The sequence below is a fragment of the Amyelois transitella genome, chromosome 6 (genome assembly GCF_032362555.1).
Source record: "Amyelois transitella isolate CPQ chromosome 6, ilAmyTran1.1, whole genome shotgun sequence".
Taxonomy (NCBI): Eukaryota; Metazoa; Arthropoda; class Insecta; order Lepidoptera; family Pyralidae; genus Amyelois; species Amyelois transitella.
The window spans coordinates 5,863,542-5,876,870 of NC_083509.1; the positions used below are offsets into that span (position 1 = coordinate 5,863,542).

Sequence of the window (13,329 nt, forward strand, 5' to 3'; positions counted from 1 at the left end):
TACCATATTCTTATCATTTTAAACTCAATTTTTTAACAAGAAATGCTATGTACAATTTCTCTTATAACTCTAAAAATAGTCACGAATTCTACAACAGTCATTATAAATATCAAAAGCTAATAATTATCTTTTGTTCTATCTTCTAATAGTAATAGAATATATATACTACATTTTTAGCTTTCTAGATTAAACTTCCTTGAGGTGTCTTTATTTGAATATTTTCAAACACAGAGTTGAAATCTGTATCTAATCCCTGGTTATCTATTCCATAAAGAAGATGGTCTGATGATGGAATTCTGCTGGGCCCTGCCACTGGTTGTGCAATGGTAGTTGTAGTACGGTTGTAAATTTCTTCACCATCACCATCCTCTTCATCATCATCTACTGAAATAGAAATTTTTAATAAATCAATATAAGACAATCTCATTAATCTCATCTCTCAACAAGTAGAGATTGTTGTCTATAGTCATAAGTTCCACCTATATTCTATGTATATATACAGTTATATACATTAGTTAGTCCTACAGATAAACTGGAAGACAATGCATACCTAGCAATTTTATGGATTTGGTTTTAAAATTTCAGGATTAATGTATACCTGTGCAATTATTTATCAGTGCAGAATTATCATATGAGCGAGGTTAAACATTTTTTCACCCTGTAAATTCTAAGTTAAATAATCTAATAGTTTAGAAAAATCCAATTTTTATTGCCATACAAGTGATAATTAAAAGTAAAATGAAAAAATTGAATACACTACCAGGCACAATTGCTCTGCCATCATATTTGCTCCGCTCTTTTCTTAAACGGAAGAATATAACGGCACATGCAATGATTATTATGATTGAGAGAACTATGGCCACCAGCTTAACAGAGTCCATTGCAGTGAATCCAGAACCATTGACCAACATTTCAACTTGTCCAATTGTGACTCCATCATTTTTTATATTTTTGGAGAAACATTGGTAAAAACCAGCTTCAGCAGGTGTGACTGCCTGAAAGTAGACATAATGATATTAAAATTACTGTAACTATCTAAATGAACCCATTGTGCATCACAATATCAACAAACATTAGTCTATCTATTCCCAAAATATCTCTACAAGGTTAACTTTGTTTCATTCTATCAAATATAAATAAGGTCTTTATTATAAAAAATGTAACCAGACTTACATGAATTTTCAAGTTCCCAGATAGCACTTCATATTTATATTTATTTCTATCATATTCATAGTCATTGCTGGGCCCTATCACTTTTTTATCACCTAAGACCCAGAACATGAAATTGTGGTTGTAATCATTGCTAACACATTGCAAGGTTGCTGTATCACCCGCTGACACTTTCATAACTCCAGTATTTTTTACACTGTCTATCAGGGGCAAAAGGGGCATTTTCAGCACCAAATGTGTTATATCATACAGTTTACAGCTCACTGACTGAAGTTTTTGACATGTGCAAACACAGCCGTGTCAATGAACATGTGCCAAGTTTATTATTATCTACAAAACTAAAGTCAGGTGTTTTTTAATATAGTTCATGTCACCCACACAGTCATATTATATTAATACCACTTTTTAGTATCGGCTACTTCCACTGGAATGTTTTATAAGGTGCATAAAAACTTCAACAGATAACACGGGTAGTAACATCCATATAGGTGTCATTACAACATAAATAGGCAGATTTACTTTTGTATATTCCAATTTGATGCAAATAATGATCTGAGCAGCCATTTTCAATCCAATTGCTGCTATATACCAAACATTTTTGTTTATTGTACCTCTAAACCTTTCTATACCATTTCTGCAATGGGATATCATGTGGAACAGCACATATATCAATAGTATACCATCATAAACCCACATAGGTATGAACACGATAAACCAGTTCCAATGAGTTCTGGACTCCAATCTTAAACATAGTAATATAAGGAATACTAAAAAAATAAACCACGTAAACAGAGCCCGATGAAGTATTGCCATGTTGATGCTAGCAATTTAATAGACAGAACTTATTATTAATCGCACAACAAGACCGAATAGAGGCGTTATTTATAAACCATTTAACTGTTTGGTTTGTTATTTGTTTGTGTACGATTTAAAATCATGAAACAATAATTCCAATAATTTTCACGTAAGTGACAATGTCAATTACATATGTCAACTTCACACTGAAGTACCTAGCTAGCGAATTATACCACGGAACCAATTATCAATTGAATGGACTTGTATATGCACATTTAGTTCATATACAAAGTATCTGCCGCTAAAGTCACACGAAAACATTTTATAGATGGTAAGATAAGACATAACCAATTAGAATAGTCCAGTTTCTCGGAAGCACATAATACCATAAACTAGCTTCTGTGAAGTAATCATTGCATAGATAGGTGTTGTGACCGATTCGACTTTAGTCACGTGTGGTGACATCTATACGCCACAAGTCACAAAATAAAAAATAAAATCATTCGACGCTATTAGCTATTACACACGTTCAATCCAGTCTATCCGAGTCGGTCAGATTTAGGTCGGACGAAGTTGGCAGCATGCTGTATGAGCCCTAAGGCTCGGAAGACTTAACGTTGAACATTGGCCACGCCCCCATTATCCGATCCGATCTTGTTTATTTATTTAGGTTTAACAAAAAATTATAATTTAAATGAACTCAAATTAAAACTAAAGCTAAAACAACTAATAAAAAAGAAAGAAAAAAAAAAATGTCTATCAGCTTTTCGACAATTTTTTACCCCAAAAGGTTCAAACATATAATTACTAGCTGTTGCCCGCGACTTCGTCCGCATAAATTTCGAGTTGACCAATTTTGATGAAATAAACTTTAAATGTTTTTCTGAGTAAAAACAAAGCAATTGGTGATAGTTTAAAGTAAATCGGTTCAGTATTTTTGGAGATAAGCGTGATCAAACATACAGACAGTCAGACAAAAAAAATAATTGAGGTTTTCTGCCTCATTTGCAGCAGCACCGGCTTTAGATTTGGTAACCTGAAGATGAGACGGCGCAAGTGTGTCAACACCAGTAGTATCCTACACCAAAGGCCGCCCCAATCTCCAGGGTACCAAAGGCATACCTTCCGGTCTCTTGCCATCATCCTGAGATCATATATAGAGTAACGATATATCCAATATCAATGTCACATTGACAAGTTGAATTGTCATTGTCAAACATGTTTTTATCGTTTTTTTTTGTTGTTACCGGTGAAGAAATTTATAATAATATGTACTTAAAATACCAAATTCATTTACAGTACATAAATTAATTTATCCTGCTTTTAAAATTGACATAGATAAGTTGCAATTATGATATTCCAAATTGCGTTATTAGTAACTACTGTGAAATTCCTGTTTATACCTCTGTAGTAAGTTTAATAAGCTGTCTATTTATTTACAGTATTTTTATGGGTTTATTTTGAAATAATATTTATTTTTCAGCCGATCAACAGATTTCGAGGTCCATAGAAATTGGCTAGCAGTTACTCACAATCTTTCTTTAGAGAAATGGTATTACGAATCGACATCAGAGTGGACTTTAGATTATCCACCCTTGTTTGCATGGCTGGAATACGGTTTGTCCCATATCGCTAAGTGGTTCGATCCACAAATGTTACACATAACAAATTTAAACTATGATTCTGATATGACAGTACTTTTCCAACGATTGTCTGTTATTGTACTGGATTTAATATACATATTAAGTGCAAAAAGGTAACTCACTAGTCAAACATTTATTTAATAAACTGTTAATAAAATTTGGCGTTTATTTGTGCTATTCTAATGCATATAATAATAACCTAAAATATATTCATAATGTGGCCTTTCAGTGTTTTCAAGACTTAGCTTTGTCATATGTATGTATATTCTTACAGCTGTGCAAGTCTAGTAAGCAATGGTAAGCTTCTGGTTTTTATATTGTTGGTGTCTAACCCAGGATTGCTAATGGTGGATCATATACATTTTCAATACAATGGATTCATGTATGGATTTTTGCTGTTTTCTATTTCAAACATGATAAGGGTAAGAAAATATTTTTTATAGAAATAGAAATGCCAGTGCATTTCAACTTTTTTCCGTGTATGTTAATAGAGATCATGACAAGGTCTTCATATGTGTATGATATAATGTATTACAATATTAGCTAATATATATTCAATTCAATTTGATGCCATAAATTATTTATATTCACTCAAAATATAATGGCAAACCCATTCAAAAAATTCAAAATAATTAAAAAAATCCTGCCAGCCTGTTATATACTTTGACTTTGTTTTTAATTTATCTATCTTAAGCCACTTAATATTGAAAAGTTTAGCATCTCTTTTTTTAAGTACCATTTATTTAACTTTTTAAAAAGTACTTTTTAAACTGTTGCCGTTTTAAACTCTTAAATTGCAATTTTTATTTTCAGAGTAAGTACATTCAGGCAGCAATTTGGTTTGCACTTCTATTGAACTTGAAACATATATATTTATATGTGGCGCCAGTATATGTGGTGCACCTGTTAAGAGCTTACTGTTTCACAGTATCCTCCAATGACGGTATTCATACAGCATGGTACTCATTCTCCATCATTAATTTATTCAAAGTGGCAGTAGCAGTAATAACTGTTTTTGCTGTGTCATTTGGACCTTTCATTGACCATTTGCCACAGGTGAGATTTTTTTACTTGTTCATAATGAGATTGGTAAAATACATTTAATCCATATGTGAATGATATTTGTATTTGTTTATCTATACTCTTATTTAGTGTGTCTATAAATGTAACTAATAACGAATGTGGCTGAAGTCAAAAAATGTGCAGGGATTGTGGCAAGTGGAAAGATGTAGTCTTTGCCTACCTCCCTGGGCATGGGATTTTTTGTATGAATGAATTAAATTATACAAAAAGGCTACTTTAAACAATCTACTTCAGTGTATAAACTATTTTTATTTTAGGTATTATCCAGACTGTTTCCATTCAAGAGAGGATTATGTCATGCTTATTGGGCACCAAACTTTTGGGCATTATACAATTTTTGTGATAAAGTTCTTCAGCACGCATGTAAGTTAAATCTGCAAAAATGAAAGAAAAAAATTTTCATTAAATTGTTGTGGAAACATGTTATAAAAATAATACATTTACTTTCATCTACTTTTTTCTTAAATAAGTAGACAGCCTAAGCGTGCTGGGCCCGTAACCTAATAAATATGAAATTGTAGATTGGGAGACTGACATTTATTTTACTTTTTACCATAACCATGGATCATACATATTTCAATAATGAACAGTTCCTTTATTATTTAATGTTGACATCTTTGCCTTATTGTCTCTTTCTAACACTTGTGATAACAATAGAGAGAGACATGCTTGTTGTTGTTACTTGTCATGCTTCGCGAATAATACTGTTAAATCTGCAAATAAATAAAAAAATTTGATACATTTTTACAGTGCCAAAGTTTGGTATTGAAGTACCAAAGATGGAAGCTGCCATGACCGGAGGCCTTGTGCAAGAATACGCTCATGCTGTCCTGCCTTCCATCAAACCGAGCGTCACTTTCATTCTGACAGCCGTTTCTATGTTTCCCGCTCTCGTCAAATTGTGGTATCTGGGTGCTGACCGAAAGTACAGGGTACTCAGTTTTGTCAGGTAAACACCCAAGTGATTTGACTATCGGGAACAATTTTCCCGCCGGGGTTTTTGGAAAAGCGTAGCCTATGTTTGACATTACGTAATTAAAATATATTAGTACAAAATTTCATAATAAAATTGTCCATCAGTTTAACTGTAAAAGCGTAACAGACAGACAAAATGTAAAACATTATTTATTTGTTCTTTCAGATGCCTTGTGGTTTGTGCCACTTGTTCCTTTATGTTTGGATGGCATGTTCATGAAAAAGCAATCCTCATGATTCTAATACCTCTAAGGTAAGTTATTAAAATGAGTACATTTACATATTACAGTTAACATAACTAAAATTTGTATGTACATACATACATATGGTCACGTCTATATCCCTTGCGAGGTAGACAGACCCAACAGTCTTGAATGAATGGCCACATTCAGCTATTTGGCTTAATGATAGAATTGATATTCAAATAGTGACAGGTTTAAATTCAAATTCAAAATCTTTATTGTATATCATAAAGCACGTCAGTTGTATTACAGTTACTGCTTATAAATAGGTACAATATGAACCCTGTTGGACATCGCAATTTTAAAATAATATGGAACTGCGGGCAGGTTTATGTCGGATATTATGTTAAGTATAACAATTTAAAAAAAATGTCGTATTATATTTGGAGACAACATTAATAAGTAATTTAAAATGAATATAATTAATAACATGTATTTAATTGTTAAATTTATATAAAATAATAAAAAATAATTTAAATGTCAATATTTCTATCGTTTAAAATCGTCCAGTGTAAAGTAGCATAAGTATATCGGTCAAAAGTAGTTTAAAGTTTTTAATAGATAAGTTTATATTTTCTTCTTTTCTTATGCAGTCAGGAAGGGCATTATAGATTTTTGTAATCATCGCTAATGGGCCAGAATTTGAGATTACCAGTTTATAGCTGTAGGTGTAACTAATTAATTTTTCAGTCTTGTGGGATAACGCCTCGGTAAATTAACTTTTTTGTTGTAGAATTCTGGGTGTTTTTAGGTTGCTAGCCCATCGCCTAAAAAAGAATCCCAAGTTTGTAAGCCTATCCCTTAGTCGCCTTTTTACGACATCCATGGGAAAGAGATGAAGTGGTCCTATTCTTTTTTGTATTGGTGCCGGGAACCACACGGCTCTGCCTGGTAAAATTTGTATATTTGTATATTTTTGATAAATAGGTAGAGTTTAAACATTATGTATAGTGCCGCCCCTGTTACTAATATTCGTGGGTTTAATAAACTGAGTACATTTACATTCTAAAGTTAACACGACTTTAATATTTGTTACTTTAATTTTAATATTTGATGAAAAGGCATTGTTTATTAAATAGTTAGGATCCATATATTCGTGAGTTACAACCTTTAGATCACCAGATACCTATGCAGTAAGGTGCGACTTAATTAATAATTGTTGTGCGTAAATGCGATATATTTTTTTTTAATTTCCTATTAGGTTTTCTTAGGTGTCTTATTTCAAGAGAGTAAATAATTTATTTCTTTTTTGTTACAGTTTCTTGGCTGTCCTGGGTGATGTAGACGGAAAACTGTTTCTGATCTTAACCACAGTTGGACATTACTCATTATTCCCATTGCTTTACCCAAAAAATCTACTATCGATCAAGATATTTATGTTGTTAACACACATCGCCATAGCATTTGGTAATATACCGTCTTTATATGAAGTTGTGGTGAAGACAAAAGGCATTAAAAAGAGACGTGGGTTCATGCGATTACCTATGCTCGGACCAATAGAATCATTATACATTTATGGATTATTAGTTGTTTGTATTTATGAAAACGCCCTGCATGTAGCCTGGGGCTTAGAAAAATCTTTACCATTTTTACCTCTAATGTTTACATCCGTGTATTGTAGTTTAGGTGTTATCTATTTTTGGATTCGTTATTATCATTATTTCCTTACTTTTAATTTAAGTAGACTTCCTATAGTAGGTGCAATGAATTTAAGTCAATATGTGAAAAAAGCTAATTAAAATTATTTATTGATAATGATGTCGATCGTTTTATTCTTAATTTATTTATTTATATTCGGTTTCAAAAGTTTAATTCGAAATTCAAAAACATATACCTACTTATTATAATTTTTAGAGACATTCATTTTAATACAGAACAAATACAGCAGTTACCTGAACAACTTTTATTTGGAAAAAGACGAAAACCAATAATTAAAATCAATGAATGAAATGAATTGAAGTGAAAATCATAAGAAACATGCTATAAAAGGCATACATTTCGTTTATACTCACCGTGCCGTGTGGTTCCCGGCACCATTACAAAAGAATAGGACCACTCCATCTCTTTCCCACGGATGTCGTAAGAGCCGACTAAGGGATAGACTTGGGATTCCTCTTTAATGTAAATCCCTGCCAATCTAAGGTCTGCCGCGCCGATGGATGCATGGCTAGGGGCGAGCCTAGTCTCGAGCGTGCCACTTCCGCCATGGGGTTGGGCGACCCCCAGGTAATGGCTAGCCTTACCCTGGCATGCGGGGCTCTGCTGGGGCGGACAAAATTTTTCCCTAGCGTCTCGTGGGAATCGCATGGATGCAAATTTTTTGAAAGAGCACCTAGATGGCGGCGATGGTGTCCGCACCCCATCACGTCTCGTTCCCGGCGGGAGCGGTATGCGGTCTGCTGAAAGCCGCTTTGCGACGATGAATGTAAGAGGAGGAATGAAGGATAAGATTGAGGAAGTATGCCAGATGATGGATGAAAGACGTTTGGATGTGTTGTGCGTGAATGAAACGAAGCGGAAAGGATGCGACGCGACGCAGCACGGCCCTTACACGGCGTATTGGTCTGGAATTTCCAGTACCAGCCGAGGCTGTCAAGGGGTCGGTCTAATTCTTTCTGCACGAATGGCTGAGTGCGTGAATGAGTATGAGTGTGTCAGCCCTCGTCTTCTATGGATTAGGCTGAAAGTTGGAATCACTCGGATCTTCGTTCTAGGTGTTTATGCACCTTGGGATGTGGGTTCGAGGGGTACAACATCAGCAAAAAGCGAAAACGAGGAGTTCTGGAATAGTGTAAGAGAAGTATTGAAAGTTACCAAGCCAAATGAGAAGATTATTATGTTAGGTGATTTTAATGGATGGGTGGGTGTAAAGCGTGATGGATATGAAAAGGTGCTTGGTGCGTTTGGTGACGAAAAGGTGAATGATAATGGAAGAAGTGTATTAGAAATTTGTCTAGAGTGGGATCTTTTTGTGTCGAACTCAATGTTTCAACATAAAGAGATCCACACCTACACAAGAGTGGAAGGTATTTTAAAAAGTATGATAGACTTTGTGATTGTAGATGAAAGATTGAAGAACAAAGTGCTGGATACCCGTGCATATCGCGGTGCTGGCATTGACTCGGACCATTTACTGGTGATATCCCGGATAAGGGGTATCTTCAATCGCTGGCGGCACAGGGTAAGGGAGCAAACCAGCGCTTTGGAAAGAGTAAAAGTAGAAAATTTGCAAGATATGGATGTAGGTAAGAAGTATATTAATAGACTGAAGGATGAATTTGAAGATTTAGAGGAAATGAGCGATATTGAAGATGGATGGAAGGAATTTAAAGAAAGAATTGTGAAAGTAGCTGTTGAAGTGTGTGGTGTAAGTAGAAGAAGGAAAGGAAAAAATCACAAAAATGCGTGGATGAGTAAAGATGTGCAAGAACTTGTGCGATTAAAGAAGAAAGCATGGCTGGATTTGTTAGCAGCAAAAGCTAACTTAAGAATGCAAGAGGTTATAGATGAAGATGTGAATGAAGCACGTAAGGAATATAAGAAAATGAAAGATTTGGTTAAGAAAGCTGTGATTAGAAAGAAAGAAGAGTATAAAGAGGATTTTGATAAAAGGCTATCAGAAGACTTTCAGTCAAATCTGAAAGTATTCTGGAAATCCGTAAGGTCAGCCCGAGGAAATACTATAACCAGAGAGCTGACTAGGATCAGATGCCAGGATGGTAGCGTTGTGAAAGGAGAAGAATGTGTACTAAAGATATGGAAGGACTATTTTGAAAGTTTATTTGAAAAAAAGGAAGGAAATAAGAAAGATTTCTGCTATAGCGAAGAAAAAGAGAATGAGATGGAAGGCGAAATTGAAATGTTCGAAATTGTGGAAGCACTTAAGAGTATGAAAGCGGGAAAGGCTGCTGGGTGTGATAGAGTGTCGGTCGAGATGCTTAAAGCAGGAAAAGGCGTAGTAGCTAGTCAGTTGTACTGCCTTTTCAATTTGTGTTGGAGAAGCGGCCGAGTACCAAAAGATTGGTGTAAGGCTGTTATCGTGCCACTTTACAAAGGAAAAGGGTCACAGCTGGACTGCAAAAATTATCGTGGTATAAGCCTGCTTAGCGTCGTCGGCAAATTGTATGCTAAGGTATTGATTAATAGAGTCAGGAATGAAACTGATGACAAAATATGGGATGCTCAAGCGGGATTTCGAAAGGGAATGGGATGTACTGATCAGGTCTTTTCCTTGCGGTGCATAGCCGAAAAGTTTTTGGCCAAGAGTCAAAAAGTCTATTGCACATTCGTAGATCTGGAAAAGGCCTATGACAGAGTTGAGAGGAATGAATTGTGGTCAGCACTTTCTATGCATGGGGTGAGCAGTCTCTTAATACGAGCACTGAAATCCTTATATGAGGATTCGAGTGCTTGTGTCAGGATAAACGGAGCGCACACTGAGTGGTTTAAGATTGAGAAAGGCGTTAGGCAAGGATGTGTTGCGTCACCGTGGCTGTTCAACCTATTTATGGATAGCTGTTTGACAGATTTGAAAGAGTCTAAAAGTGGATTAAGGATGAATGAGTTACTCGTCAAATGTCTGCTCTATGCCGACGATCAGGTTATACTGGCGTCATCAGCGGAGGAGTTACAGGAGATGGTAAACTGTATGCATGAAGCTTTAAAAGAGAAAGGAATGAAAGTGAACGTAAGTAAAACTAAAACACTGGTTTTTGAAATGGAGAAAGAAATGACAGCATGTAATATTTTGATTGGAGGAGAAAAAGTGGAGCAAGTGAAAGAGTTTGTATATCTAGGATCAAAGTTTACATCAGATGGCAAGTATGATAGTGATATTGAAAGGAGAGTGAACGCGGGGAACATGGTGAATGGAGCTTTGCATGCCTTTATGAGCAGTCAGAAACTATCCAAAAAGGCTCGACTGGCTGTGCACAGGGGCGTGTTGGTCCCGACATTAATGTATGGGAGTGAAAGTTGGGTATGGCAAAAGAAGCATGAAAGCAGAATAAATGCAGTGGAAATGAGAGCGTTAAGGAGTATGATGGGTGTGAAATTGAGTGACAGGATAAGGAACAGCGTGATAAGGGAATGTTGTGATGTGAAAGAAGATGTAGTTACAGGAATAGAAAAGGGTATGTTAAGATGGTTCGGTCATGTGGAGAGGATGAATGAAAGCAGGTTGACTAAGCAGATATACAAGGAGAGTGTGGAGGGAAAGGTCGGAGTGGGAAGACCTAGACGAACGTATCTTGATCAAATTAAGGACGTCCTGGTAAAGGGTCAGGTCAAAAGTACCCGAAACCGCCGAGCTTGTATGAAGAGAGTTATGAATGTGGACGAAGCGAAAGAAGTATGCAGAGATCGTGGCAAGTGGAAAGAGGTAGTCTCTGCCTACCCCTCCGGGAAAGAGGCGTGATTGTATGTATGTATGTATGTATCAATGAAATGTCACCTAAAAGTTTTAATCTAAAATATTTTGTTCCATCTGATTGTATTCTTGATATTGTTAGTAAGATGGAAAGTTCACAAGCATACATTCCAACATCGGCATGAATTTTCCGATCGACCATTCATCAAGAAAAATTTATGCGGTGAACCTGTAGGTACCCGAGCTCGGATAGCTGTAACCAGGTATATCAGCCCAATCGATGCACCCTCGTCACGGCTCCCTCGGCGCTACCGTAACGTATTCCCAATCCCATAAATATTCCTGTAGACATGGCAACTTACTTTTCGATTTATTTGCGCCTTTCGATTACTCGATAGCACTTCATGGACACCTAGAACTTCGGGTTGTAATTTATGAGTTCTCAAGATCACACAATAGTAGGTACCTAGTGTACATATGTTTTGACGTAGATTTTGATATTATTCCGGTACTGGCCTTGGTACTGCTGTTTGTAGAAAAACCAAAATCACAGGAGATCAAGATTTTATGTAGGGAACTGTACCTAGGTACGTAAAATTATTATCTAGTAGACACTATCAGTAGTTCCCTTTTCTTAACCAAATATTTCGATTTTTGCGAGAAGAAAACAGCTGGAAATCACTGTGAAAGAATAAAAAAATAACTTTTTATTTTAAGTTACATCGTTTAGTTCCTAATTGAGCTAGGTAACCTGTAATAAAGCGCACTAGTATCTACATACCGCCTACCGAAGTAAATAATTAAATGGTGGTTGAACTGTACAGTATGAGCGTTGTTCAATTATTAGTTGATTAGGGGAAATAGATGGAATATGTAATACTAGCCATGCTTGGAACGACACGTAAACGTGTTTACAGTGAATAAAGTGAGGCGCGTCGATCGCGGTATGAATATTCATAAGTTAACTTTGCAAAATAAAAATGTACAGATGGAGTGAACCAAAATAAACTGGGTAGCTTCTTAACTTACCTTTATTAGTTCATTGACTATGCTATACGACATATATGGAAGGGAGGAAGAGGGAGGCGAAGAACGCAATATTTTGATCACAAGATCATTTTCAAGATTCTTTTGAAACACAGTTTTAAGAACAATCCGAGAATTCATGTCAAATGAATATCAGAGACCGGAGGTAGGTAAGGATAACATTAAAGAGAAAAGAGTATTTTTCTGTACTTTCTTGAATTAGCACCGAGAGCGCGAAAGGCGCGAGAGATTACACGCAGATTTGGGAAAAGGCGGGTGTCACGCTAACGATAATTTTCCTCAAATTGTCATTGGCGTTGTTATGACAATGATAAGATTATCTAAAAAAAAAAGAAAGATTATCGTGTCGGCAATAGGTATTATCTAACTAGGAATAATTAGACATTTTTCAATGCTGGTCTGGTATTGAAGATAAAACATAGGTAGTGTGTGGTAGTGTCGCACATAGTGAAAGTCGATAGGGACAAAAGCTTGTACAATTTGAAATCTTCTTTTGAGCGATGAGTTATAGCGACGGGTTGCTAATCTGTTACTATCTCTGAACCAATGTACCTTGCCTTTTTTGAGGGTCACATGAACTTTACGGTTACAATGCTTTCAACGAATCAGAAAGTGATAATTTGAAATAGACAACTCACTTAACTCAAAAATAGTGTCTCAAAGGAGTCCTTGTATGATATAGGTATGTAACGAGTACCTTTTGGATGAAGGAATTTCTTCAATTTATCAATATCTGATATGGGAATATTTCTCTCGTACACACATGAACAGGTAATATTATTCGTTATAGGCTCAATCGCTCGATCCATCGAATTGGAAATTCGAAAATAAAAGTGAAATGGAGCGAAAGGAGTTGCTTAAACAGAATCATGATTTGGCATTTTATTACCTGTTTGGTGAAAACAATGCATGTTAAGGTACTGAAGCCATAGGCGAAAAAACTTCACTTACGGTTAGTACCAAAGGTTTGTTTATATTTTAACAGTCACTACATTAAATGGTAGCT

At 35.6% G+C, this 13,329-nt stretch overlaps 3 protein-coding genes across 5 annotated transcripts; 1 reads left to right on the forward strand and 2 right to left on the reverse strand.

Annotated features, from left to right (window-relative positions):
• Positions 1–7: 7 nt before the first annotated feature.
• On the reverse strand, positions 8–1,416 carry LOC106131344 (uncharacterized). 2 transcript variants are annotated; one of them, XM_013330430.2, is made up of 3 exons: positions 1,174–1,416; positions 761–995; positions 8–381 (listed from the first exon to the last, which is right to left on the reverse strand). In XM_013330430.2, the coding sequence occupies exons 1-3, from the start codon at positions 1,390–1,392 to the stop codon at positions 182–184; spliced, it is 654 nt and encodes a 217-aa protein (XP_013185884.2). In that variant the 5' UTR covers positions 1,393–1,416; the 3' UTR covers positions 8–181. The 2 variants fall into 2 exon arrangements, with proteins under 2 accessions (XP_013185884.2, XP_013185883.2); XM_013330429.2 differs by having other exon boundaries at positions 8–384.
• A 156-nt stretch (positions 1,417–1,572) lies between these two features.
• On the reverse strand, positions 1,573–2,124 carry LOC106131345 (transmembrane protein 60). Its single transcript, XM_013330431.2, has one exon. The coding sequence runs from the start codon at positions 1,981–1,983 to the stop codon at positions 1,576–1,578; it is 408 nt and encodes a 135-aa protein (XP_013185885.1). The 5' UTR covers positions 1,984–2,124; the 3' UTR covers positions 1,573–1,575.
• Positions 2,125–3,188: 1,064 nt separating this feature from the next.
• LOC106131141 (probable dolichyl pyrophosphate Glc1Man9GlcNAc2 alpha-1,3-glucosyltransferase) lies at positions 3,189–7,666 on the forward strand. Of its 2 annotated transcripts, none has more exons than XM_060944837.1 (8): positions 3,189–3,375; positions 3,449–3,721; positions 3,883–4,030; positions 4,422–4,664; positions 4,949–5,054; positions 5,442–5,640; positions 5,833–5,919; positions 7,167–7,666. In XM_060944837.1, the coding sequence occupies exons 1-8, from the start codon at positions 3,317–3,319 to the stop codon at positions 7,645–7,647; spliced, it is 1,596 nt and encodes a 531-aa protein (XP_060800820.1). In that variant the 5' UTR covers positions 3,189–3,316; the 3' UTR covers positions 7,648–7,666. The 2 variants fall into 2 exon arrangements, with proteins under 2 accessions (XP_060800820.1, XP_060800821.1); XM_060944838.1 differs by having other exon boundaries at positions 3,235–3,375; positions 3,449–3,582.
• The last annotated feature ends 5,663 nt before the right edge of the window (positions 7,667–13,329 follow it).

Bases quoted from the DNA above. Each gene is read 5' to 3' on its own strand.
- LOC106131344 (XM_013330429.2), bottom strand. From the start codon at position 1,392: ATGCCCCTTTTGCCCCTGATAGACAGTGTAAAAAATACTGGAGTTATG. The intron at 996-1,173 runs GTAAGTCTGGTT...GTCTACTTTCAG, and splicing joins CTGGGAACTTGAAAATTCAT to GCAGTCACACCTGCTGAAGC. The intron at 385-760 runs GTAGTGTATTCA...TTTCTATTTCAG, and splicing joins TGGCAGAGCAATTGTGCCTG to TAGATGATGATGAAGAGGAT.
- LOC106131345 (XM_013330431.2), bottom strand. From the start codon at position 1,983: ATGGCAATACTTCATCGGGCTCTGTTTACGTGGTTTATTTTTTTAGTA.
- LOC106131141 (XM_060944837.1), top strand. From the start codon at position 3,317: ATGATATTCCAAATTGCGTTATTAGTAACTACTGTGAAATTCCTGTTT. The intron at 4,031-4,421 runs GTAAGAAAATAT...TTTTATTTTCAG, and splicing joins CTATTTCAAACATGATAAGG to AGTAAGTACATTCAGGCAGC. The intron at 5,920-7,166 runs GTAAGTTATTAA...TTTTTGTTACAG, and splicing joins ATGATTCTAATACCTCTAAG to TTTCTTGGCTGTCCTGGGTG.